Source organism: Salvelinus fontinalis, chromosome 40, assembly GCF_029448725.1.
Source record: "Salvelinus fontinalis isolate EN_2023a chromosome 40, ASM2944872v1, whole genome shotgun sequence".
Lineage (NCBI taxonomy): Eukaryota > Metazoa > Chordata > Actinopteri > Salmoniformes > Salmonidae > Salvelinus > Salvelinus fontinalis.
The window spans coordinates 4,717,104-4,744,433 of NC_074704.1; the positions used below are offsets into that span (position 1 = coordinate 4,717,104).

General features: G+C 43.5%; 3 protein-coding genes across 3 annotated transcripts in view; 2 read left to right on the top strand and 1 right to left on the bottom strand.

Moving 5' to 3' along the window:
• Nucleotides 1-1,671, bottom strand: part of LOC129839893 (zinc finger protein 501-like) — a 14,747-nt gene extending 13,076 nt beyond the window's left edge. The window contains exon 1 of the mRNA XM_055907600.1: nt 1,017-1,671. Within this exon, the coding sequence (XP_055763575.1) occupies nt 1,017-1,437 (421 nt within the window). The 5' untranslated portion in view covers nt 1,438-1,671. The remainder of the gene's footprint in view (nt 1-1,016) is intronic.
• Nucleotides 1,672-2,793: 1,122 nt separating this feature from the next.
• On the top strand, nt 2,794-15,339 carry LOC129839943 (putative zinc finger protein 56). Its single transcript, XM_055907669.1, has 2 exons — nt 2,794-3,466; nt 13,121-15,339. The coding sequence occupies exons 1-2, from the start codon at nt 3,319-3,321 to the stop codon at nt 13,600-13,602; spliced, it is 630 nt and encodes a 209-aa protein (XP_055763644.1). The 5' UTR covers nt 2,794-3,318; the 3' UTR covers nt 13,603-15,339.
• Nucleotides 15,340-20,239: 4,900 nt separating this feature from the next.
• On the top strand, nt 20,240-25,662 carry LOC129839879 (piggyBac transposable element-derived protein 4-like). The gene is made up of 4 exons (XM_055907578.1): nt 20,240-20,631; nt 21,164-21,202; nt 21,785-21,899; nt 22,609-25,662. The coding sequence occupies exons 1-4, from the start codon at nt 20,481-20,483 to the stop codon at nt 24,389-24,391; spliced, it is 2,088 nt and encodes a 695-aa protein (XP_055763553.1). The 5' UTR covers nt 20,240-20,480; the 3' UTR covers nt 24,392-25,662.
• The last annotated feature ends 1,668 nt before the right edge of the window (nt 25,663-27,330 follow it).

Genomic DNA, 27,330 nt, shown 5'->3' on the forward strand with positions numbered 1-27,330 from the left:
ATGGATTAGTCCACTGAGACAGACGTGAATCAGACAGGTGTCATGTGCCATAAAAAAAATATATAATTTGCTCGACTAAAAAGATGTTAGTTGACCAATAGCCTATCGACCAGTCGACTAAATGGGGTCAGACAATATAGACATTGATTCTTGAAGAATATAACTTATAAATGCCTCAAATGATTCAACTGTATTTCACCACCAGAAACCAAAACATAAGCTTGTTAAACACCACTGTTCATAAACAAACACTGTATAGCCTCTAAATCTGGTCAAAACTATCATTTTGACCTTATGGATGGCCAGTCCTTGTATTCATAGTGTAGTGAATTCAGGGGGTAGCCCTGAGCTGAACTCAAACCTTGGTCCAGCGACTGTCAAGCCAACACCTTATAACTGTTACACCAAGATGTCTGAACTTCTTGACGAGGTCGCTAGGTGTTGGGTTAAGGTTGCTACAATAGCTTTTTCTATGAATTTGATAGTGGTTACACTTCTCCAGCCCCCATCCCTCAGCTGTTTACCAAACCAAGTATCTGGGCAGCCATTTTGTTGCTGTTTAAATCCTAGTTTGCCCCTTTAAAAAAAGCCACACATCAATCGACCAACCTGCAGTTTAAACAATAACAAAGCTGTAATTCCACCACTGTTTTGGTAATAAGATGAGGGATGGGCCTGGAGAAATGTAACTACTCTTTAATTAATCGACAGACAAAAGGATGCAAGGACTGACCATCCATGATATCAACATTATAGTTAACCATGTTGAGTCTATACAGTGTTGATTTACATTGTTTCTAAACATTGGGGTAAAAAAAAGCTTATTTTGGGTTCTGATGGGGTACAACAGTTGAACTAAGCTCATGAAGCATGTGTTATATTCCTCAAGAATCAATGGCTAGAAATAAATAATTTAAAAGTCAAAATATAGATGCAATTGCAGATTTCCCCTTTAACACCACACATCAGTTCAACAACTGCAGAGTTTGTGCCTCTGTTTTTAAGACAGTACTTACTAGTGTTAATCAGGGCACGGCTTTTCAAAACCATTTCACGACTAAGTTCATCATTAGAACCATTGGATGCCTTAAGATGCGTTTGGGAAACCGGGCCCAGATATCCAGTTTCATCCTCTTCTTCCTCCTCCTTTTTCGATGTGACATTCATCTCCCCCTCCTCTTTCACTTCCACTTCAAAAACAGCATCCCCCTTCTCTTCTTTTACAGTAACATCCTCCTCCTCCTCTATCACTCTGAAAGCGTCTTCCTCCTCTTTCACTGAAACGTCTTTCTCTTCTTTCACGGTAACAGCCTCACCCTCTACTTGTTTTTGTATTGTAACAGCCTCCTCTTCCTCCTCCTCTTTCACGAGAACTTCTTTCTCCGTCCAACAGACCTCCTCTTCTGTAGCAGGAGGTGAGTAGCTTAGTGAACTCATGGTCGGAGATGTTAGCTAGCTATGCTAATGCTAACTTAACCAGCCCGCCAGCTGACTAAAAACAACAGCACCGTAAATATGAAATTAAATCGGATAACTAACTAGACGACAGAAGTGGGTTTAAAACACAGTGACTAAAATACACTATAGCGTCTAAAGAGCTTTATTGGTTCGGCTATTTTGTCTAGCAAGCTACAGAGGTGTCTGACTGACTGTTGCTGCTGTTGAAAGAAGCGTCCCGTCCACTAGATTATACGTCACACTAGCAGCATAACATAAAAGCCCCAAACCGCCATTTGCTGATTGGAGGGCAAAATATCACAGTAAAATATTGTTATGACTATAATATTTGTTGTCACCTTCAATTGTTGCACGTTTTCTCATAAAAAGTAGATTTTAACACTCTGTCTGCTCAGGCAAATTTGCCGACCTCCTAAACTTGGAACCAATCAGAGGTCCCGTACAGACCCCTGGTGATGTAGGCAGCCAATGGCCTGCTTTTATCTACGATGTAAATACAGCTTCTTGTGAAAACTTGAGCTGCTGTCTGATGGCAACAACAAAAAAACAGTCGGTGGTCCTGGAATTCAGAGAGACCTTGGGTAATTACAATAGGGGAATTTCACTTGGGTTTCTGTGCAAAGTACACTGCTCAAAAAAATAAAGGGAACACTTAAACAACACAATGTAACTCCAAGTCAATCACACTTCTGTGAAATCAACTACTGATACATTTGTTGCATACACACACATATTTCATACACACACACATTTCAGGCTGTGGCCTCATGGTTAGACAGAGCACTGGTAAGAGTGAGAACAATGGAAAATGCAGGTTCACATGAGTCAGTAATTCAAACTTTAATGCATAAGAAGCCCTACTAGCTTATAGTTAGTTAATCATGTCAAAAAACCTTACAAAACCGCACAATACTATCCAGATAATTCTTATTGCATACTGAACATTTCAAATGCACTCTAAAACATATTACTATCTAATTTCAGTGTTTGGGAGCTAGATATATCTATTTCTCTTCACCAGACAGCAGCTCACGTTTTCACAAGAGGCTGTAGTTACATCGTAGATAAAAGCAGGCCATTGGCTGCCTACATCACCAGGGGTATGTACGGGACCTCTGATTGGTTCCAAGTTTAGGAGTTCGGCAAATTTGCCTGAACAGACAAGAGTGTTAAAATATACTTTTTATGAGAAAATGTGAAATAATTGAAGGTGACAACAAATGTTATAATCATAACAATATTTTACTGTGATATTTTGCCCACTCCAATCAGCAGACGGCGGTTTGGGGCTTTTAGGTTATGCTGCTAGTGTGACGTATAATCTAGTGGACGGGACGCTTCTTTCAACAGCAGCAACAGATGGTCAGCCTCCTCGGTAGCTTGCTAGCCAAAATACTCAACCAATAAAGCTCTTTAGACGCTTTCGTATAGCCACTGTGTTTAAAACCCTCTTCTGTCGTCTAGTTAGTTATCTGATTTAATTTCATATTTATGCTGCTGTTGTTTTTAGTCAGCTAGAGGGCTGATTAAGTTAGCATTAGCCTAGCTAGCTAATATCTCCGACCATGAGCTCACTAACGTTAAGCTACTCCTCCTGATAAAGAAGAGGAGGTCTGCTGGACGGAGAAAGAAGTTCCCGTGAAAGAGGAGGAGGAAGAGGAGGTTGTCACAGTAAAACAAGAAGTAGAGGGTGAGGCTGTTACCGTGAAAGAAGAGGAGAAAGACGTTACAGTGAAAGAAGAGGAGAAAGACGTTACAGTGAAAGAAGAGGAAGACGTGTTCAGAGTGAAAGAGGATGATGTTACAGTAAAAGAAGAGGAAGAGGAAGATGCGTTCAGAGTGAAAGAGGAAGGGGGGGAGATGACTGTCACGTCGAAAAAGGAGGAGGAAGAAGAGGAGGAAACTGGATATCTGGGCCCGGTTTCCCAAAGTTATCTTAAGGCATCCAATGGTTCTAACGATGAACTTAGCCGTGAAATGGTTTTGAAAAACCGTGCCCTGATTAAAAGTAAGTACTGTCTTAAATACAGAGGCACAAACTCTGCAGTTGTTGAACTGATGTGTGGTGTTAAAGGGGAAATCTGCAATTACATCCATATTTTGACTTTTAAATTATTTATTTATAGCCATTGATTCTTGAAGAGTATAACACATGCCTCATGAGCTTAGTTCAACTGTTGTACCCCATCAGAACCCAAAATAAGCTTTTTTTACTCCAATGTCTAGAAACAATGTAAATCAACACTGTATAGCCTCAACATGGTTAAAACTATAATGTTGATATCATGGATGGTCAGTCCTTTCATCCATAGGTCTGTCTATGAATTTGAGAGTAGTTAAATGTCTCCAGGCCCATCATCATCTTATTACCAAAACAGTGGTGGAATGACTGCTGTGTTATTGTTTCAACTGCAGATTGGTTGATTGATGTGTGGCTTTTTAAAGGGACAACCTAGTATTTAAACAGAAACAAAATGGCTGCCAAGAGACTTGGTTTGGTAAACAGCTGAGGGATGGGGGCTGGAGAAATGTAACCACTCTCAAAATCATATAGAAAGATATTGTAGCAACCGTAACCCAACACCTAGCGACCTCGTCAAGAAGTTCAGACATCTTGGGGTAACAGTTATAAGGTGTTGGCTCGACAGTCACTGAACTCACTATATATACAAGGACCTTCCAGAAGGTCAAAATGATAGTTTTAACCAGATTTCGAGGCTATACAGTGTTTGTTTATGAACAGTGGTGTTTAACAAGCTTATGTTGTGGTTTCTGGTGGTGAAATACAGTTGAAACATTTGAGGCGTTTATAAGTTATATTCTTCAAAAGTCAAATATACAGTCAGTGTTTACTCCGTGGTCATTTAAGTGTGGCTCTGCGACACGGTATAATCATTGCCGCCACACCAAAAGAAACATCCTATTTCTACCAAACATAGTTTCAATAAAGTTCTGTAAAGCACTTTCGCTTTTCTTGTTCTGGGTTCAAAGATGAGTTCTGAAGGTTATTCAGCTCTGTGAGCTGCGGCCTGCAACTCCAGAAACCCAGCGTGCCAGTTGTGCCCAGTTCTTAGTACTGATGCTCTGCCAGTTGTGCCCAGTTCTTAGTACTGACGCTCTGCCAGTTGTGCCCAGTTCTTAGTACTGACGCTCTGCCAGTTGTGCCCAGTTCTTAGTACTGACGCTCTGCCAGTTGTGCCCAGTTCTTAGTACTGACGCTCTGCCAGTTGTGCCCAGTTCTTAGTTCTGACGCTCTGCCAGTTGTGCCCAGTTCTTAGTTCTGACGCTCTGCCAGTTGTGCCCAGTTCTTAGTACTGACGCTCTGCCAGTTGTGCCCAGTTCTTAGTTCTGACGCTCTGCCAGTTGTGCCCTGTTCTTAGTTCTGACGCTCTGCCAGTTGTGCCCAGTTCTTAGTACTGACGCTCTGCCAGTTGTGCCCAGTTCTGACGCTCTGCCAGTTGTGCCCAGTTCTGACGCTCTGCCAGTTGTGCCCAGTTCTTAGTACTGACGCTCTGCCAGTTGTGCCCAGTTCTTAGTTCTGACGCTCTGCCAGTTGTGCCCAGTTCTTAGTTCTGACGCTCTGCCAGTTGTGCCCGGTTCTTAGTACTGACGCTCTGCCAGTTGTGCCCGGTTCTTAGTACTGACGCTCTGGCAGTTGTGCCCGGTTCTTAGTTCTGACGCTCTGGCAGTTGTGCCCGGTTCTTAGTTCTGACGCTCTGCCAGTTGTGCCCAGTTCTTAGCTCTGACGCTCTGTCAGTTGTGCCCAGTTCTTAGCTCTGACGCTTTGTCAGTTGTGCCCAGTTCTTAGCTCTGACGCTCTGCCAGTTGTGCCCAGTTCTTAGTTCTGACGCTCTGCCAGTTGTGCCCAGTTCTTAGTTCTGACGCTCTGCCAGTTGTGCCCAGTTCTTAGTACTGACGCTCTGCCAGTTGTGCCCAGTTCTTAGTACTGACGCTCTGCCAGTTGTGCCCAGTTCTTAGTACTGACGCTCTGCCAGTTGTGCCCAGTTCTTAGTTCTGACGCTCTGCCAGTTGTGCCCAGTTCTTAGTACTGACGCTCTGCCAGTTGTGCCCAGTTCTTAGTTCTGACGCTCTGCCAGTTGTGCCCAGTTCTTAGTTCTGACGCTCTGCCAGTTGTGCCCAGTTCTTAGTTCTGACGCTCTGCCAGTTGTGCCCAGTTCTTAGTTCTGACGCTCTGCCAGTTGTGCCCAGTTCTTAGTTCTGACGCTCTGCCAGTTGTGCCCTGTTCTTAGTTCTGACGCTCTGCCAGTTGTGCCCAGTTCTTAGTTCTGACGCTCTGCCAGTTGTGCCCAGTTCTGACGCTCTGCCAGTTGTGCCCAGTTCTTAGTTCTGACGCTCTGCCAGTTGTGCCCAGTTCTTAGTTCTGACGCTCTGCCAGTTGTGCCCAGTTCTTAGTTCTGACGCTCTGCCAGTTGTGCCCTGTTCTTAGTTCTGACGCTCTGCCAGTTGTGCCCAGTTCTTAGTACTGACGCTCTGCCAGTTGTGCCCAGTTCTGACGCTCTGCCAGTTGTGCCCAGTTCTGACGCTCTGCCAGTTGTGCCCAGTTCTTAGTACTGACGCTCTGCCAGTTGTGCCCAGTTCTTAGTTCTGACGCTCTGCCAGTTGTGCCCAGTTCTTAGTTCTGACGCTCTGCCAGTTGTGCCCGGTTCTTAGTACTGACGCTCTGCCAGTTGTGCCCGGTTCTTAGTACTGACGCTCTGGCAGTTGTGCCCGGTTCTTAGTTCTGACACTCTGGCAGTTGTGCCCGGTTCTTAGTTCTGACGCTCTGCCAGTTGTGCCCAGTTCTTAGCTCTGACGCTCTGTCAGTTGTGCCCAGTTCTTAGCTCTGACGCTTTGTCAGTTGTGCCCAGTTCTTAGCTCTGACGCTCTGCCAGTTGTGCCCAGTTCTTAGTTCTGACGCTCTGCCAGTTGTGCCCAGTTCTTAGTTCTGACGCTCTGCCAGTTGTGCCCAGTTCTTAGTACTGACGCTCTGCCAGTTGTGCCCAGTTCTTAGTACTGACGCTCTGCCAGTTGTGCCCAGTTCTTAGTACTGACGCTCTGCCAGTTGTGCCCAGTTCTTAGTTCTGACGCTCTGCCAGTTGTGCCCAGTTCTTAGTACTGACGCTCTGCCAGTTGTGCCCAGTTCTTAGTTCTGACGCTCTGCCAGTTGTGCCCAGTTCTTAGTTCTGACGCTCTGCCAGTTGTGCCCAGTTCTTAGTTCTGACGCTCTGCCAGTTGTGCCCAGTTCTTAGTTCTGACGCTCTGCCAGTTGTGCCCAGTTCTTAGTTCTGACGCTCTGCCAGTTGTGCCCTGTTCTTAGTTCTGACGCTCTGCCAGTTGTGCCCAGTTCTTAGTTCTGACGCTCTGCCAGTTGTGCCCAGTTCTGACGCTCTGCCAGTTGTGCCCAGTTCTTAGTTCTGACGCTCTGCCAGTTGTGCCCAGTTCTTAGTTCTGACGCTCTGCCAGTTGTGCCCAGTTCTTAGTTCTGAGGCTCTGCCAGTTGTGCCCAGTTCTTAGTTCTGACGCTCTGCGGCTCCTCCACTCACCCTTAAATTGCATCCTGTATACTATTATCATTTCCTGTATACTATAATCATTTCCTGTATACTATTATCATTTCCTGTATACTATTATCATTTCCTGTATACTATTATCATTTCCTGTATACTATTATCATTTCCTGTAAACTATTATCATTTCCTGTAAACTATAATCATTTCCTGTAAACTATAATCATTTCCTGTATACTATTATCATTTCCTGTATACTATTATCATTTCCTGTATAGTATTATCATTTCCTGTATACTATAATCATTTCCTGTATACTATTATCATTTCCTGTATACTATTATCATTTCCTGTATACTATTATCATTTCCTGTATACTATTATAATTTCCTGTAAACTATAATCATTTCCTGTATACTATAATCATTTCCCCAATACGTTATTGAGCTCATTTCTGGGGTTGGAAAGGATATTTTAGATGGTTTGAGTTTTTTCCTTTTAAAAAAAAAAGTCACCAGAACCAAGCTTTTGAGGGACTTATACATATTTATTTTTTGGGGGGAGGACCCCGGAACCCCTCCTTAAACGCCCCCCACCAACTAGCTAACTTTCCCCCAGAGGAAACACTATATACACTGTATATCCCTTGACTTTTTTCACATTCACAGCCTTATTCTAAAAATTATTTCAATGTTTTTTTTCTCACCTACACACAATACCCCACAATGACAAAGCAAAAACAGTTTCTTAAAGAAATGTTTACATAATAAATATAATATAATAATTTTTTTAAACTGATGTCACATTATCATAAGTATTTAGACCCTTTACTCAGTACTTTGTTGAAGCACCTTTGGCAGCGATTACAGCATCGAGTTTTCTTGGGTATGATGCTACAATCTTGGCTAATGTGTATTTGGGTAGTTCCTCCCATTCTTCTCAGCAGATCCTCTCAAGCTCTGTCAGATTGGATGGGGAGTGTTGCTGCGCAGATATTTTCAGGTCTCTCCAAAGATACTCGATCGGGTTCAAGTCTGGGCTCTGGCTGGGCCACTCAAGGGCATTCAGAGACTTGTCCCGAAGCCACTCCTGCGTTATCTTGGCTGTGTGCTTAGGGTCTTGTCCTGTTGGAAGGTAAACCTTCATCCCAGTCTGAGGTCCTGAGCACTCGGAGCAGGTTTTCATCAAGGAACTCTCTGTACTTTGCTTGGTTCATCTTTCCCTTGATCCTGACTAGTCTCCCAAACCCTGCCGCTGAAAAACATTCCCACAGCATGATGCTGCCACCACCACCATGCTTCACCGTAGGGATGGTGCCAAGTTTTCTCCAGATGTGACGCTTGGCATTCAAGCCAATGAGTTCGATCTTGGTTTCATCAGTCCAGAGATTCTTGTTTCTCATGGTCTGAGAGTCTTTAGGTGCCCAAGGTCCTTCTCCCCCGATTGCTTAGTTTGGCTGGGCGGCGAGCTCTAGGAAGAGTCTTGGTGGTTCCAAACTTCTTCCATTTGAGAATGATGGCCACTGTGTTCTTGGGGAACTTCAAAGCTGCAGAAATGTATTAGTATGCTTCCCCAGATCTGTGCATTGACACAATCCTGTCTCAGAGCTCTACGGACAATTCCTTCGACCTCATGGCTTGGTTTTTGCTCTGACATGCACTGTCAACTGTGGGACCTTATATAGACAGGTGTGTGCCTTTCCAAATCATGTCCAATCATATGAATTTACCACAAGTGGACTCCAATCAAGTTGTAGAAACATCAAGGATGACCAATGGAAACAGGATGCACCTGAGCTCAATTTCAAGTCTCATAGAAAAGGGTCTGAATACTTAGGTAAATAAGGTATTTCTGTTTTTTATTTTGAAAAATAAAAGTCTGTCAGTGGTATGAATACTTGGTAGAACTGTTATACAGAAACCAGCTATTCTCTGAATTTTGCAATAATATAAACTTGTTTTCGTTTTGTTATTATGGGGTATTGTGATGTCATTATGGGGTATTGTGTGTAGATTTCTTTGTATTTTATTTGATCCATTTTAGAATAACGTAACAAAATGAAAAAAGTTAAGAGCTCTGAATACTTTCCGACGTGGATCTCCAGCTTAGTGTGTTTAAAGTGGAACAGAAAAACAACTAATTCCCTGTACATTCTGATATACTGTAAGTGTTAAGAAAAAAAATCCTCTGCAAATGACCACATACCACAGGGATTATATAGAGCCATTTTATAGGTGGGTTTAACCTCTACCGAGCACCTACCCCGGGTCCGGGAGCACCCCCCACCCCCCCCACACTGATTAGCATCGCTAGCATAGCGTCACAATTAAATAGTAGCATCTAAATATCATTAAATCACAAGTCCAAGACACCTAATGAAAGATACAGATCCTGTGAATAAAGCCACCATTTCAGATTTTTATAATGTTTTACAGGGAAGACACAATATGTAAATCTATTAGCTAAACACGTTAGCAAAAGACACAATTTTTTTACTCCAACAGTTTTTTCCTGCGTCAGTAGCTATCACTAATTCGACTAAATAAAAATATATATAGCCACTAACCAAGAAACAACTTCATAAGATGACAGTCTGATAACATATTTATGGTATAGCATAGTTTTTTTTTTTTAAATGTGCATTTTTCAGGTATAAATCACAGTTCTACATTGCAGCTGCAATCTGAAATAGTGCCGACGCAGCCAGAACAATTACAGAGACCAACGTCATATAACTAATTACTTATCTTAAAACATTTCAGAAAAAATACACAGCATACAGATATTGAAAGCCCAACATCTGGTGAATCCAAACAATATTTCAGATTTATTAAATTTTTTATAGCGAAAACAAAATGTAGCGCTAAATTAGCATAGCCACGCCAGCCAGAACCAGCTGGGCGCCCACGACCAGTTCACATGCACGACAGATATATGAAATAACATCGTAAATTGGGTCTTACTATTGCTGATCTTTCATCAGAATGTTGATCAAGGTGTCCTTAGTCCTGATGAGTCGTTCAATCCATTCATAATGGCAACTTTCCCTCTTCATTTAGCATATGTACTGGTCGACTGGCCAAAGTAAAAAAAGTCACAGAACGGAACACGGCAAAACTCACGAAAAAATTCTAATAATCTGATTAAACTATATTGAAAAAACATACATTAGGATGATATGGTCACATGTATCAAACAAACTTCGAGACGGAGATAGTTTTCATCCGTAACGGCAGCAAAACAGTAGACAATCGCACCTCCAAATCGCGCGATTCAGAGAACCGGAAGTTGTCAGTCACGCCAAAGAAATAGGTCTTATTTCACGTCAGTACAAGATAAACAAAACATTTCTCCTCTGACGTCCTCTTGACACCCAGAGGAAGACGAATGAAGTGTGTTTCGGGTCATAGGTGGCGTGACCATATATAGGCAGAGCGTTGAAGCGAGCATACACATCTTGCATTCTTCTTCTTGGTCAGGGAAAGTGCTGTCAAATGACTTCTGTTTCACTCAGAGACAAAATTGAAACGGTTTTAGAAACTATAGATTGTTTTCTATCCAATGGTATTAATTATATGCATATAGTAAGAGCAATAATTGAATAAGAGGCAGTTTAATCTGTAGAGGAAATTATGCTAATGCGAAAACAGCACCCCCTGTATTCTCAAGAAGTTAATGGAATTTGTAAGGGCCTAAAGGCCGTTATGGGGAAAAAGACCTGGAGGTCACATTTTGGAGAGGAGTAATGGAAGAAAATAGCACAGCACAGTACCGCAGTCAACAATTGAATTAATTCATAACAATCAATTAATTCATTCATGTTTTAACCTATTTTTCTGTAATCTGTCTCCCAGTACAAAGAGATGATCGAGGGTGAACAAGTAATACTTCAGGTATTTTGTCTTTGTACTCTGAGCTTGTTGCTTGGACTTGGGCGTCAATTCATGTTATTGATGTTATACAGCTTAGAATGACTTAAAAAAAAAAAAAACATTTTTTAACATGTCCGGGTTCAAAGGGCAGAACAGAAATATGCTCTCAGGCAATTTGGTGAAAAGTATTCCTTTTATAAATATGTTTCCCAAGGATTCATGTAGAGAAAGTGTGAAAAGCAAAATGTTTGAATGCCTTTTTGTCCTGAATGGGATTCTAAGTGTATCACCTTTTTATAGCTGCGTTAGAGGGCACAGCGGCCTGGTACTGCTGGAGGCGTCACTACAGACCCGCTTTCGATTCCGGGCTGTATCACAACCGTCCGTGATCGGGAGTCCCATAGGGCGGCGCACAATTGGCCCAGCGTCGTCCGGGTTAAGGGAGGATTTGGCCGGGGGAGCTTTACTTGGCTCATCGCGCTCTAGTGACTCCTTGTGGCGGGCTGGGCGCCTTCAGGCCGAGCTCAGTCATAAAGTGAACAGTGTTTCCTCCGACACATTGGTGCGGCTGGCTTCTGGGTTAAGCTGGCGGGTGTTAAGAAGCGCAGTTTGACGGGTCATGTTTTGGAGGACGCATGACTCGACCTTCGACTTCCCGAGGAGTTGCAGCGACGAGACAAGATCGAAATTGGGGAGAAAAAAGGGGGTACATTTAAAAAAAAAAAAAAAGAAAAAAAAAGCTGCATTACTTCCTCATGTTCCCTCCAATTAGAGTGTATGGTATGTCATTTAGAAGCTCTGGGTCATTACTTCCTCATGTTTCCTCCAATCACAGTGTATGATACGCCATTTAGAAGTTCTGAGTCATTACTTCCTCATGTTTCCTCCAATCACAGTGTATGATACGCCATTTAGAAGCTCTGAGTCATTACTTCCTAATGTTTCCTCCAATCACAGTGTATGGTACGCCATTTAGAAGCTCTGAGTCATTACTTCCTCATGTTTCCTCCAATCACAGTGTATGATGTGCCATTTAGAAGCTCTGAGTCATTACTTCCTCATGTTTCCTCCAATCACAGTGTATGATAAGCCATTTAGAAGCTCTGAGTCATTACTTCCTCATGTTTCCTCCAATCACAGTGTATGATGTGCCATTTAGAAGCTCTGGGTCATTGCTTCCTCATGTTTCCTCCAATCACAGTGTATGATACGCCATTTAGAAGCTCTGGGTCATTACTTCCTCATGTTTCCTCCAATCACAGTGTATGATACGCCATTTAGAAGCTCTGAGTCATTACTTCCTCATGTTTCCTCCAATCACAGTGTATGATACGCCATTTAGAAGCTCTGGGTCATTACTTCCTCATGTTTCCTCCAATCACAGTGTATGATACGCCATTTAGAAGCTCTGCCGAAGGCCTTGAGGCCGATACGTAAAGCTTAATAAAGAGCAGTGTGGAGAGCAGTTATTTTCTCTCATGTTATTCCATTGAATACCAGGCACCTGCAACAAAAACATCAGCTCAGATGTGCAAGTGCCTTTTTTGAAGTTGTGATACAATATGTGGCACAATATGTATTTTGGATGCAGCAGTTGTTAGCTTGAATGCTAACGCTCATTGACATAGGCTGGTAGCAAAGCTAGCCAAAGAGCATTTTACTGGTTGAAGTCGGAAGTTTTTTTTTTTTAAGTATTAAAGCAGTTGTTTTGCGACGATGACACAAACGTATTAAGCAGGACATTTCAAATGAGCGTTACAATTATAATCCAATAGTAGTGTGAAATTCACTCATATTCAACCTGTAAATGGAGGCTATTTTTGCTGTCAGTCTATGAGAACTCCCCTGAGTTTTCCCCCACGGTGGTGAGTTTGTGAATAGACACAGAGGTTAATGTGCAATTTTTGCAATCACAGAAAGGGGCCTGTATTGGTGGGGGTTATATTGGTGACAAAGTCTGCTTAGGGTTTCAGCAATATATTGGAGGGGCCTATATTGGTGACAAAGTCTGCTTAGTTTTTCAGCAACTGTAATAACTTATTTCTAGTCTTACAATCATCCACTTTACTACAAATAGGAAAGAAATAAGACAGAATATGTCTATCGTTGCTCACTTGACTGTCTAAGACAATTGTCAAATAAGTTTGTAAAACCATTTAACCATTCATTACAGATGTAAATTGTTGTACAACATCACGGGCATCACCTTTTAGCTAAAATAAACAGTGTGTTTCTGCTGTTGTGAGCCTTTAACCATCTGTCTGACTTTTGTTGTTCACACAGGAGAGAGACGGGACTATCGTGGATCCTCTGGGGAGCCTCAACAACATCATGAAGCTGCTGAGGCAGAGAAGAGTCTCTCCACATCAGAACATCTCAAGAAACCGCAGCAGAAATGCACAGGGAATAAACCTAACCACTGCTCTGTCTGTGGGAAGAGTTACTCAAGATCAGATTCACTAAAAGCACACCAGAGAATTCACACTGGAGAGAAACCTTATAGCTGTGATCAATGTGGGAAGAGTTTTACTACATCTAGCCAGCTGACTATACACCAGAGCAAGCACACAGGAGAGAAATCTTACAACTGCTCTGACTGTGGAAAGAGTTTTGTTATATCAGGATATTTAAAATCACACCAGAGAATACACACAGGAGAGAAACCTTATACCTGTGATCAATGTGGGAAGAGTTTTAGTCACTCAAGCAGCCTGATAGTACACCAGAGAACACACACAGGAAAGGAAATCTTACCACTGTTGTAAATGTGGCAAGAGTTTTGTTTTGTCGGGACTTTTATAAATAACACACAGGAGAGAAGTCTTACCTTAACCACACTGCTAACCCTAATGCCTAACCTTACCTTAACCACACTGCTAACCCTAATGCCTAACCTTACCTTAACCACACTGCTAACCCTAATGCCTAACCTTACCTTAACCACACTGCTAACCCTAATGCCTAACCTTACCTTAACCACACTGCTAACCCTAATGCCTAACCTTAACCACACTGCTAACCCTAATGCCTAACCCTTACCACACTGCTAACCCTAATGCCTAACCTTAACCACACTGCTAACCCTAATGCCTAACCTTAACCACACTGCTAACCCTAATGCCTAACCCTAACCTTAACCACACTGCTAACCCTAATGCCTAACCTTACCCACACTGCTAACCCTAATGCCTAACCTTAACCACACTGCTAACCCTAATGCCTAACCTTACCTACACTGCTAACCCTAATGACTAACCTTACCTACACTGCTAACCCTAATGCCTAACCTTAACCACACTGCTAACCCTAATGCCTAACCCTAACCTTAACCACACTGCTAACCCTAATGCCTAACCTTAACCACACTGCTAACCCTAATGCCTAACCTTAACCACACTGCTAACCCTAATGCCTAACCCTAACCTTAACCACACTGCTAACCCTAATGCCTAACCTTAACCACACTGCTAACCCTAATGCCTAACCTTAACCACACTGCTAACCCTAATGCCTAAACCTAACCATACTGCTAACCCTAATGCCTAACCCTTACTTTAAACACATTTACATTACATTTAAGTCATTTAGCAAACGCTCTTATCCAGAGCGACTTACAAATTGGAAAGTTCATACATATTCATCCTGGTCCCCCCATGGGAATTGAACCCTGGTCCCCCCATGGGAATTGAACCCACAACCCTGGCATTGCAGGCGCCATGCTCTACCAACTGAGCCACACGGGACCACTGCTAAACCTAATCCCTAACCCTAACCTTAAGCATACTACTAACCCTAATGCCTAATCCTAACCTTAACCACACTGCTAACCCTAATGCCTAACCCTAACCTTAACCATACTGCTAACCCTAATGCCTAACCCTAACCTTAACCATACTGCTAAACCTAATGCCTTACCTTAACCATACTGCTAACCCTTACCTTAACCATACTGCTAACCCTTACCTTAACCATACTGCTAACCCTTACCTTAACCATACTGCTAACCCTAATGCCTTACCTTAACCATACTGCTAACCCTAATGCCTAACCCTTACCTTAACCACACTGCTAAACCTAATGCCTAACCCTAACCTTAACCATACTGCTAACCCTAATGCCTAACCTTAACCATACTGCTAACCCTAATGCCTAACCCTAACCTTAACCATACTGCTAACCCTAATGCCTAACCCTAACCTTAACCATACTGCTAACCCTTACCTTAACCATACTGCTAACCCTAATGCCTGACCCTAACCTTAAATAACCCTAACCTTAACCATACTGCTAACTCTAACCTTACATTGTTGTTTTTCATGAATTGAATGCCAAGAGTGTGCAAAGCTGTCATCAAGGCTACTTTGAAGAAAAGAAAATATATTTTGATTGTTTAAATTTTTTTGGTTACTACATGATTCCATATGTGTGATTTCATCATTTTGATTTTGATGTCTTCACTATTACAATGTAGAAAATAGTAACAATAAAGAAATACCCTTGAATGAGTATGAGTGTCATTATGTTTGGAGGGAAAAGGGGGAGGCTTGCAAGCCGAAGAACACCATCCCAATCATGAAGCACGGGGGTGGCAGCATCATCTTGTGGTGGTGCTTTGCTGCAAGAGGGACAGGTGCACTTCACAAAATAGATGGCATGAGGGAGGAAAATTATGTGGATATATTGAAGCAACATCAAGACATCCGTCAGGAAGTTACAGCTTGGTCGCAAATGGTTCTTCCAAATGGACAATGACTCCAAGCATACTTTCAAAGGTGTGGCAAAATGGCTTAAGGACAACAAAGTCAAGGTATTGGAGTGGCCATCACAAAGCCCTGACCTCAATCCTATAGAAAATTTGTGGGTAGAACTAAAAAAAGCATGTGCGAGCAAGGAGGCCTACAAACCTGACTCAGTTACACCAACTCTGTCAGCAGGAATGGGCCAAAATCCACCCAACTTATTGTGGGAAACTTGTGAAAAGCTACCTGAAACGTTTGACCGAAGTTAAACAATTTAAAGGCAATGCTACCAAATACTAATTGAGTGTATGTAAACTTCTGACCCACTGGGAATGTGATGAAATAAATAAAAGCTGAAATAAATAATTCTCTCTACTATTATTCTGACATTTCACATTCTTAAATAAAGTGGTGATTCCTAACTGACCTGAGACAGGGAATTTGTACGATGATTACATGTCAGGAATTGTGAAAAACAGAGTTTAAATGTATTTGGCGAAGGTGTATGTAAACTTCCGACTTCAACTGTAAAACCACCGACAAACCTCCCCTGCAACTTACATTTCGATGGACTGACAACATTCAGACATTTGTGTTACAGTCGACAATAAAAAGTCATCAGAAACAGACGTCTTCTCCCTTCAGACGATGACACTCTGACCTGAGTGGGCGGGTGCAGTGTCCAGATGATAACACTCTGACCTGAGTGGGCAGTGTCCAGACGATAACACTCTGACCTGAGTGGGAGGGTGCAGTGTCCAGACGATAACACTCTGACCTGAGTGGGCGGGTGCAGTGTCCAGACGACAACACTCTGACCTGAGTGGGCGGGTGCAGTGTCCAGATGATAACACTCTGACCTGAGTGGGCAGTGTCCAGACGATAACACTCTGACCTGAGTGGGCGGGTGCAGTGTCCAGACGATAACACTCTGACCTGAGTGGGCGGGTGCAGTGTCCAGACGACAACACTCTGACCTGAGTGAGCGGGTGCAGTGTCCAGACGATAACACTCTGACCTGAGTGGGCGGGTGCAGTGTCCAGACGATAACACTCTGACCTGAGTGGGCAGTGTCCAGACGATAACACTCTGACCTGAGTGGGCGGGTGCAGTGTCCAGACGATAACACTCTGACCTGAGTGGGCGGGTGCAGTGTCCAGATGATAACACTCTGACCTGAGTGGGCAGTGTCCAGACGATAACACTCTGACCTGAGTGGGAGGGTGCAGTGTCCAGACGATAACACTCTGACCTGAGTGGGCGGTGTCCAGATGACAACACTCTGACCTGAGTGGGAGGGTGCAGTGTCCAGATGACAACACTCTGACCTGAGTGGGAGGGTGCAGTGTCCAGACGATAACACTCTGACCTGAGTGGGCGGGTGCAGTGTCCAGATGATAACACTCTGACCTGAGTGGGAGGGTGCAGTGTCCAGACGATAACACTCTGACCTGAGTGGGCAGGTGCAGTGTCCAGACGATAACACTCTGACCTGAGTGGGAGGGTGCAGTGTCCAGATGACAACACTCTGACCTGAGTGTGCAGTGTCCAGACGACAACACTCTGACCTGAGTGGGCGGGTGCAGTGTCCTGATGACAACACTCTGACCTGAGTGGACAGGTGCAGTGTCCAGACGACAACACTCTGACCTGAGTGGGCGGGTGCAGTGTCCAGACGACAACACTCTGACCTGAGTGGGCGGGTGCAGTGTCCTGATGACAACACTCTGACCTGAGTGGACAGGTGCAGTGTCCAGACGACAACACTCTGACCTGAGTGGGAGGGTGCAGTGTCCAGATGATAACACTCTGACCTGAGTGGGAGGGTGCAGTGTCCAGAAGCACATTTCGAAGCGCTCTGATTGGTTGGGAATGGCAGAGCTATGATGGGTGAGGGATAATTTAGGCAGGCTGAGCAGCCACACTAACAGGACTTAAGGGAAACTGAAGGGACTGCTGGAGGTCATTTTGCAGGGCTCTGGCAGTGCTCCTCATTGCACAAAGGCAGAGGTAGCGGTCCTGCTGCTGGGTTGTTGCCCTCCTACGGCTTCCTCCACGTCTCCTGATGTACTGGCCTGTCTCCTGGTAGCGCCTCCATGCTCTGGACACTACGCTGACAGACACAGCAAACCTTCTTGCCACAGCTCGCATTGATGTGCCATCCTGGACGAGCTGCACTACCTGAGCCACCTGTGTGGGTTGTAGACTACGTCTCATGCTACCACTAGAGTGAAAGCACCGCCAGCATTCAAAAGTGACCAAAACATCAGCCAGGAAGCATAGGAACTGAAGTGGTCTGTGGTCACCACCTGCAGAATCACTCCTTTATTGGGGGTGTCTTGCTAATTGCCTATAATTTCCACCTTTTGTCTATTCCATTTGCACAACAACATGTGAAATTTATTGTCAATCAGTGTTGCTTCCTAAGTGGACAGTTTGATTTCACAGAAGTGTGATTGACTTGGAGTTACATTGTGTTGTTTAAGTGTTCCCTTTATTTTTTTGAGCAGTGTAGTTCAATGTATTTTTGTAACGTAATAAAATGTGGTGTTTTGTTTGTAAATTTACATTTGTAAATATGAAATTTGCCCAAAATAATAATTGAATTAATTACATAAAATTGTTTCAACTTATTTCTATCGTAAGTAAAGAATCCAAGCAGTACATCTCTCCATAATAGTGTAAAATCTTCATAAATGTGTTCAATTATTATGTAAAGTACTACTTATTAAGTCGTTTTTTGGGGTATCTGTACTTTATATTTTAGACAACTTTTACTTCACTTCATTCCTAAATAAAATTGTGTACTTTTTACTGCATACATTTTGACAGGAAAATGGTCCAATTCACACACGTATCAAGAGAACATCCCTGGTCGTCCCTACTGCCTCTGATCTGGCGGGCTCACTAAACAGAGAACATCCGGGTCGTCCCTACTGCCTCTGATCTGGCGGACTCACTAAACAGAGAACATCCCTGGTCGTCCCTACTGCCTCTGATCTGGCGGACTCACTAAACACAAATGCTTAATTTGAAAGTTATTCTGAGTGTGGGAGCGTGCCCCTGGCTATCCGTAGAGAAAAACATTTAAAATAATTGTGCAGTCTGGTTTGCTTAATATAAGGAATTTGAAATGGTTTATACTTTTACTTTAGATACTTAAGTATATTTAAAACCAAATACTTTTAGACTTTTCCTCAAGTAGTATTTTACTGGGTGACTTTTACTTTTTCTATTAAGGTATCTTTACTTTTACTCAAGTATGACAATTGAGTACTTTTCCCACCACTGTCAATTATACATCTACTGGTGTCTTGCCACAGATTCCTGACATGAATACAAGGCCAAAAAAGCAAAGAAGATGCAACACTGTTTCTGGGTGGTCATTACAAAAGGTACAATTTGAATTTATGTTTTTTTTTTTTACTTCATATAGTGGTTGGCAGGATAATATTTACGAATAATTTTTAAATAAACTTCCTTAATTTTGTTAATAAGTTGGTTTGTGTGTGGCAACATTCAAACTTTTTCCCAACAGATGTTATCAATGAAACCATTCCAATAATGCATGACAAGGCATAGACACAACATCCTGTTGAAACAAGGTTCCTATTGATCTATTGTTGTTGAATGGACCAACATGACATGAGGAAGAGACAAAACATCCTGTTGAAACAAGGCATGCATCGTTCTATTGTTGTTGAATGGACCAAAAGAGAAACAAATCTTTCCTACTGATGAGTCAACAGGGGTAATCGTAGGTATGTTCTGAGGGTCTTGACACGTTCCTGAATAATAAAGCAACGCCTGAGGGAATGACATCTAAAACGATTGTAACCTGTTTAGGTGTTACAGGGACCTTGTGAAGTGATCAGACTTCCTTATAACTGAGTAAAAGACCCTCTGCATTCACCAGTTGTCTCACCAATAGGATATTATTTAGGAAACAATATTCTAAAAACAAAGAAGTATTTTCATACAACATGTCCCTATTATTTCATATGTAATATATGTGCGGAGTAAAATGTACCAGTTGTCTCACCAATAGGATATTATTTAGGAACCAATATTCTAAAAACAAATAAGTATTTTTTATACAATATGTCCCGATTATTTCATATATAATATATGTGTGGAGTAAAAATTATCCTTAAGAAAAGCTGTCGATGAAAAGCAGAGTTTTACTAGAACTTTCTCTATATTATAAACAAACCAACATAAAGCACACGAACTTTTTTTATTTTCATTTTTTTTCTATTTTTTTTATTTTTATTAACAACAAATCAATACAGAAAGTACATAAGGGAACACAAGTATATAGGATTATATATAATGGACAATCTAGCACACGAACTCCGTAGTACAGAGCAGATCAATATGACGGTGCAAAATATTGCATTGTGGGTAATTTAGAAGCTAGCCGGAAATAGGTTGTAATAACACAAAAACATTTGTACTTTTGTACATATGGGTAACCAGATCGTGACTGCAACTTACGTTACCAAGTCTTTAACCACACTGTTGTTACATTGGTGGGTAAAAAGTAATGCTTCCTAAACGTTAACTTGTCTGAAAATTTAAATATTATTTTCTCTCAACTGCGTTACCCACTCCAGTCAGCAAATGGCGGTCTGCGACTTTAAGGCAATGCTGCTAATGTGACGTATAATCTAGTGGACGGAACGCTTCTTTCAACAGCAGCAACAGTCAGTCAGCCACCTCGGTAGCTTGCTGGACACAATAGACGAACCAATAAAGCTCTTTAGACGCTTTAGTGTATATTAGGAACTGTGTTCTAAACACACTTCTGTCGTTTTGTTAGTTATCCCATTTACCTTGTTGTTATTGGTCATCTAGCTGGCTGGTTAAGTTAGCAATAGTCTAGCTAGCTAACGTCCCCGACAATGAGCTCGCTAAGCTACTCACCTCCTGCTAAAGCAGAGGGGGTCTGCTGGACGGAGAAAGAGGGTCTGTGGCTGAACGTTGTCGTAAAAGAGGAGAAGGAAGAAGAAGAGGATGTCACTATACAAAAACAAGTAGAGGCTGAAGCCACGGGTATGCCAAAACATATTTTTTTACTGATCTAACTACGTTGGTAACCAGTTTATAATAGCAATAAGGCACCTCGGGGGTTTGTAGTAAATGGCCAATATACCACGGCTACGGGCTGTGTCCGCGATGCGTCGTGCCTAAGAACAGCCATTAGCCGTGGTATATTGGCCATAACTACTCTCAAATGACACCCCCTCGTGCCTTATTGCGTAAATATAACACATGCCTAAAACACATGTATCATGAGCTTAGTTCAACTACCAGAATCCAAAATAAGCTTTTTTTACTCAAATAATGTTTGGAAACAGTGTAAATGTAAATCAACACTGTATCGCCTCAACATGGTTAAAATTATAATGTAGATATCATGGATGATCAGTCCTTTCATCCATAGGTCTGTCTATGAATTTGAGAGTAGTTACATTTCTCCAGCCCCATCCATCATCTTATTACCAAAACAGTGGTGAAATTTCAGCTTTGTTATTGTTTGAACTGCAGATTGGTTGATATGGCTTTTTTTTGTTTACTTCTACAGGATCAGTGTCTCTAAATCTGGACAGTTGCTGCTCTGACGGTAAATAATGTACTTACATTCAGTCATCTTGATTTGTCATCCTGAGGGTCTTGTTTTGTTTGATCAAATCCATGTGTATATCCTACCCCGATCCATGTTATATACAGTGTTTTGCATGAATTCCGACTCTTTGAACTTGCAACAAAACAATTTATGAAATCTAAATCGGCAAAATGTTGTTTAACCCAGTCAAGTTCGGTTCCTGTGCAATCCCCAGACACTCTAGAAGGCAACCAAACTTGTTTCATCATTCTACAATACGTATTGGCTAGGCAACACGTCAATTATACCATGAAGGTCAGCCATCATTACTCACCAATGAGACGAGCTGTGTTCACTTGATTGACAGTGTCTTGGTCCAATGGCCACCTATCGTTTTGAAACATAGCTGGCTAGATAGCCAATGAGCTGGGCTTTCCAGCACTATGTGAACGGAAAAAGGACACACGGTAGTTTACGTTACGCAGCGGTTCGTTCTCTTATACAAACTTTTCTCAAAACTGAAAAAGTAAAACATGACAACTAAGAGTGGAAAAGCTAAATCAAAGTCCAAGTATAAACATTTTGATGATATTGTTTTAGAAATGGACCGGGAGAGTGACACAGAAGGAATGGATGAGGACTCTGTGAGTGACCACAGTTATGATTCCAGCGCGGAAGAAATGTTTTTGGAAGGAAAAGATCCACTTTTAGATCAGTAAGTAAAATAGGTTTTTGCTTCTCATGCTAATGCAGTTGTTTAAATGGTTGCATATTCATTTGAGAGATTTTTCTTGGATTTTTAAAATATATATATGTGTATGTGTATATATATTATTAGTTATTTTTTAAATAGTGTATATATATATATATATATAACACACAGTACAATCAAAGTTTGGACACACCTACTCATTCCAGGGTTTTTCTTTATTTTTTACTATTTTCTACATTGTAGAATAATAGTGAAGACATCAAAACTATGAAATAACACATATGGAATCACGTAGTAACCAAAGAAGTGTTAATCAAATCAAAATATATTTTATATTTGAGATTCTTCAAAGTAGCCACCCTTTGCCTTGATGAGAGCTTTGCACACTCTTGGCATTCTCTCAACCAGCTTCATGAGGTAGTCACCTGGAATGCATTTCAATTAACAGGTGTACCCTGTTCAACCCTGTTGAGGTAGACACATAGGCTATGCTACTACATTGTATGTTATGTTGGCTATGACATACTGTGGCTTTCTTAATGTCTTATTGGTCAACATATTTCATTATAGTGATTGTGTTCCACCCGTAATGTATTGATGCAGGGCTCACCCGTAATGTATTGATGCAGGGCTCACCTCTACTAAAATAAAGGTCAAATAAAATGACAGTAAACTTGAGATCTAACTGAATGTTTTTTTTAATCCTCAATAGTGGTAGAGACTCTGACTCTGATGACCTCTGGGTGCCACTCCAAAGAGACCACAGTCCTCCATCCCCTACTCATTCAAACGTAGGAACTGGTTCCTCCAGTATGATCCCTGCTGCTGCTGCCTCTGGCTCCACACCCACCCCGGCCTGGCCATCTAGAGGTGTGAAGAAGTCAGCCCAGAAGCGGAGAAGGGCCGGTGAACCAGCGGCAACTACCACCGAGGCAGAGGACCGCTGGCACACTGTGCTAGAAGATGACGTGGAGCCACTTCTACCAACATTTAGACCGAGAAGGCAGCCAGGACCTCAGCTGGACATGACTGCAAAGTACAGCCCCCTTCATCTTTTCCAGATGTTTTTCTCCTTGTCAGTTCTTGATTCGCTGGTGTCTAACACCAACAAGTATGGGGCTAAGAAACAAGTAGGCAAGAAAGAGGCATGGAAGCCCATTTCCATCCAAGACCTGTACTGTTACATCTCACTGGTTATTTACATGGGGCTGGTGAAGTTGAATAACCTGAAGGACTACTGGAGAAGCTCAACACTCTACCAACTGCCTTTCCCCACCACTGTCATGTCATCTAACAGGTTTCTGACTATCTCACGGGCACTTCATATCAGTGACCCACAAGTTGACGACGACAATGACAAGAAGAGAGGCACATCAAGCTTTGATAGGCTCTGCAAAATCAAACCTCTCTACCCCAGCATGGTTGAGGCCTGTAAGACCCATTTTCAGCCCAACCAGAACCTGTACATAGATGAGAGGATGGAAGCCTCAAAGGATACAAATGGCCTCAAACAATATACGCGTAACAAGCCAACAAAATGGGCTTACAAACTGTTTGTTTTGGCCGATTCTGTGTGTGCCTACACTTGGAATTGTTTTGTTTATGAGGGGAAATCCATCCCAGACACCGGTAAGGGACTTGGTTATGATTCCGTTATGGAATTATTGGATTTTCAACTGCTGGGGACGGGCTACAAACTGTTTGTGGACAACTTTTACACAAGCCCTACCCTGTTCACAGACCTGAGGAAGCTGAATGTGTGGGCTTGTGGCACCATTTGTCCCAACAGAGTGGGTTTTCCCAAAACAAAAGTAAACGACATGCCAAAGAGGGCTGATAGGGGTACCATGCGATGGATTCGTAAAGATGACCTGCTCTTTGTGAAGTGGATGGATACCAGAGAGGTGGTCATGTGCTCCAGTATCCACAAATCCTTCAGTGGCGATCACGTTGTCAAGCGTGTGAAGGACGCTAATGGGGCACGGACCACTAAAGATGTCCCCATTCCTGCTGCTGTAAAGGATTACAACAAGAGCATGGGAGGTGTGGACCTGTCAGACGCTCTGATAGGCTACGACAATGTTCTCCACAAGACAATGAAATGGTACAGGACATTGTTCTATCACTTCATTGACATTGCTGTGGTGAATGCATTCGTCCTTCATGAGGAAATGGCTAAGAGCTGTGGACAGACCTCCATGACACAGCTAGCCTTCAGAGAGCTGCTCATCCAGGAGCTTGCTGGCTACGGCACAAAGTCCACTGCAGCACCTTCTGTCCGCTCTACTCCTGTCGCCAGTGGTGTTCACCTGCCAAAATACATCACTGCAGACCTGAATGTGCCTCTGGGTAAAAAGAGCACAGCAGGGAGGCGTCGTTGTGTTCTGTGCCACAAGAAATCTCCCATCACCTGCTCTACTTGTTCTGTTACCCTCTGCTTCACAGCAGAGAGAGACTGCTATGGGCCTTGGCATCAGCAGCACAATCTGGTCTAGAGGTGTTACCCTCTGCTTGACAGCAGAGAGAGACTGCTATGGGACTTGGCATCAGCAGCACAATCTGGTGTAGAGGTGTTACCCTCTGCTTGACAGCAGAGAGAGACTGCTATGGGACTTGGCATCAGCAGCACAATCTGGTGTAGAGGTGTTACCCTCTGCTTCACAGCGGAGAGAGACTGCTATGGGACTTGGCATCAGCAGCACAATCTGGTGTAGAGGTGTTACCCTCTGCTTCACAGCAGAGAGAGACTGCTATGGGACTTGGCATCAGCAGCACAATCTGGTATAGAGGTGTTACCCTCTGCTTGACAGCGGAGAGAGACTGCTATGGGCCTTGGCATCAGCAGCACAATCTGGTGTAGAGGTGTTACCCTCTGCTTCACAGCAGAGAGAGACTGCTATGGGCCTTGGCATCAGCAGCACAATCTGGTGTAGAGGTGTTACCCTCTGCTTGACAGCGGAGAGAGACTGCTATGGGCCTTGGCATCAGCAGCACAATCTGGTGTAGAGGTGTTACCCTCTGCTTGACAGCAGAGAGAGACTGCTATGGGCCTTGGCATCAGCAGCACAATCTGGTGTAGAGGTGTTACCCTCTGCTTCACAGCAGAGAGAGACTGCTATGGGCCTTGGCATCAGCAGCACAATCTGGTGTAGAGGTGTTACCCTCTGCTTGACAGCGGAGAGAGACTGCTATGGGACTTGGCATCAGCAGCACAATCTGGTGTAGAGGTGTTACCCTCTGCTTGACAGCAGAGAGAGACTGCTATGGGACTTGGCATCAGTAGCACAATCTGGTATAGAGGACTGTGGTTTAAAAAAACAAAAAATCTAATTGTAAATAGTTTCCCCCCCCCCCCCCCATCTCACTTTGTGTGTGGTTTGTGGTGCATGTATGACATTAGATCAGTGTTGGCTGCTAACTTGGCCCTTATCTTAAATAGTTCACTTCTGTGTTGGATCAGCGTTCTCGTCTTATGTTAGTACCTTTTACGTAGGGAAGCTAAAGATCCATTATGAATGACATTCCTAGAGGTATGTGTCAACTTACATTTTTTTATTGCCATAGCATTTTAGTATGTTCTCTATAGTCATTAAGTTTTGGGCAAACTCATGAGGGACACCTGGGAGAACTTCATACTAAATATGATGTAGTGCTGTCATTCTTCAACGTATCAGTCTGACACTTTGCTGCCATGTGGTGGACAACAGCTAAATGATCCTTTCAGCTTCCTGTCTCAATGTAAAGGCCTTTGCATTTCAACGATGATCAAATAAAAATAGAAGAAAAAAATTCTGTTTGTTTTATCTTATTTTAGATCTATTGGCTCCTGAGTGGCACAGCGGTCTAAGGTACTACAGACCCTGGTTCGAATCCAGGCTGTATCACAGCGGCCTAAGGCCCTGCATCTCAGTGCAAGAAGCGGCACTGCAGTCCCTGGTTCGAATCCAGGCTGCATCACATCTGGCCGTGATTGGGAGTCCTCCCACATTCTGAATTCTTGCACTTTCGTCCACCCCAGTTTTATCATTGCAATGTGATACCCCCAGTTTTATCATTGCAATGTGATACAACAAGTGTCAACGGTTCTGGCCGACCAACATTATGCCCACTACGGTACTGGCCATCCAACATTATGCCCACCATGGTACTGGCCGTCCAACATTATGCATGCCCACCATGGTACTGGCCGTCCAACATTATGCCCACCATGGTACTGGCCGTCCAACATTATGCCCACCATGGTACTGGCCGTCCAACATTATGCCCACCATGGTACTGGCCGTCCAACATTATGCCCACCATGGTACTGGCCGTCCAACATTATGCCCACCATGGTACTGGCCGTCCAACATTATGCCCACCATGGTACTGGCCATCCAACATTATGCCCACCATGGTACTGGCTCTCCAACATTATGCCCACCGTGGTACTGGCCGCCCAACATTATGCCCACCATGGTACTGGCCGTCCAACATTATGCCCACCATGGTACTGGCCGTCCAACATTATGCCCACCATGGTACTGGCCGTCCAACATTATGCCCACCATGGTACTGGCCGCCCAACATTATGCCCACCATGGTACTGGCCGTCCAACATTATGCACGTCCACCATGGTACTGGCCGTCCAACATTATGCCCACCGTGGTACTGGCCGTCCGACATTATGCCCACCATGGTACTGGCCGTCCAACATTATGCCCACCATGGTACTGGCCGTCCAACATTATGCCCACCATGGTACTGGCCGTCCAACATTATGCATGCCCACCATGGTACTGGCCGTCCAACATTATGCCCACTATGGTACTGGCCGTCCAACATTATGCACGCCCACCATGGTACTGGCCGTCCAACATTATGCTCACCATGGTACTGGCCGTCCAACATTATGCTCACCATGGTACTGGCCGCCCAACATTATGCCCACCATGGTACTGGCCGTCCAACATTATGCACGCCCACCATGGTACTGGCCGTCCAACATTATGCCCACTATGGTACTGGCCGTCCAACATTATGCACGCCCACCATGGTACTGGCCGTCCAACATTATGCTCACCATGGTACTGGCCCTCCAACATTATGCTCACCGTGGTACTGGCCGTCCAACATTATGCCCACTATGGTACTGGCCGTCCAACATTATGCACGCCCACCATGGTACTGGCCGTCCAACATTATGCCCACCATGGTACTGGCCGTCCAACATTATGCACGCCCACCATGGTACTGGCCGCCCAACATTATGCTCACCATGGTACTGGCCGTCCAACATTATGCTCACCATGGTACTGGCCGTCCAACATTATGCCCACCATGGTACTGGCCGTCCAACATTATGCACGCCCACCACGGTACTGGCCGCCCAACATTATGCTCACCATGGTACTGGCCGTCCAACATTATGCCCACTATGGTACTGGCCGTCCA

Excerpts from the sequence above, each read along its gene's own strand:
- LOC129839943 (XM_055907669.1), top strand. The coding sequence starts at position 3,319 with ATGACTGTCACGTCGAAAAAGGAGGAGGAAGAAGAGGAGGAAACTGGA. Across the intron at positions 3,467-13,120 it reads AAACCGTGCCCTGATTAAAA|GAGAGAGACGGGACTATCGT; the intron begins GTAAGTACTGTC and ends TTGTTCACACAG.
- LOC129839879 (XM_055907578.1), top strand. The coding sequence starts at position 20,481 with ATGAGCTCGCTAAGCTACTCACCTCCTGCTAAAGCAGAGGGGGTCTGC. Across the intron at positions 20,632-21,163 it reads AGTAGAGGCTGAAGCCACGG|GATCAGTGTCTCTAAATCTG; the intron begins GTATGCCAAAAC and ends TTACTTCTACAG. Across the intron at positions 21,203-21,784 it reads GGACAGTTGCTGCTCTGACG|AAATGGACCGGGAGAGTGAC; the intron begins GTAAATAATGTA and ends ATATTGTTTTAG.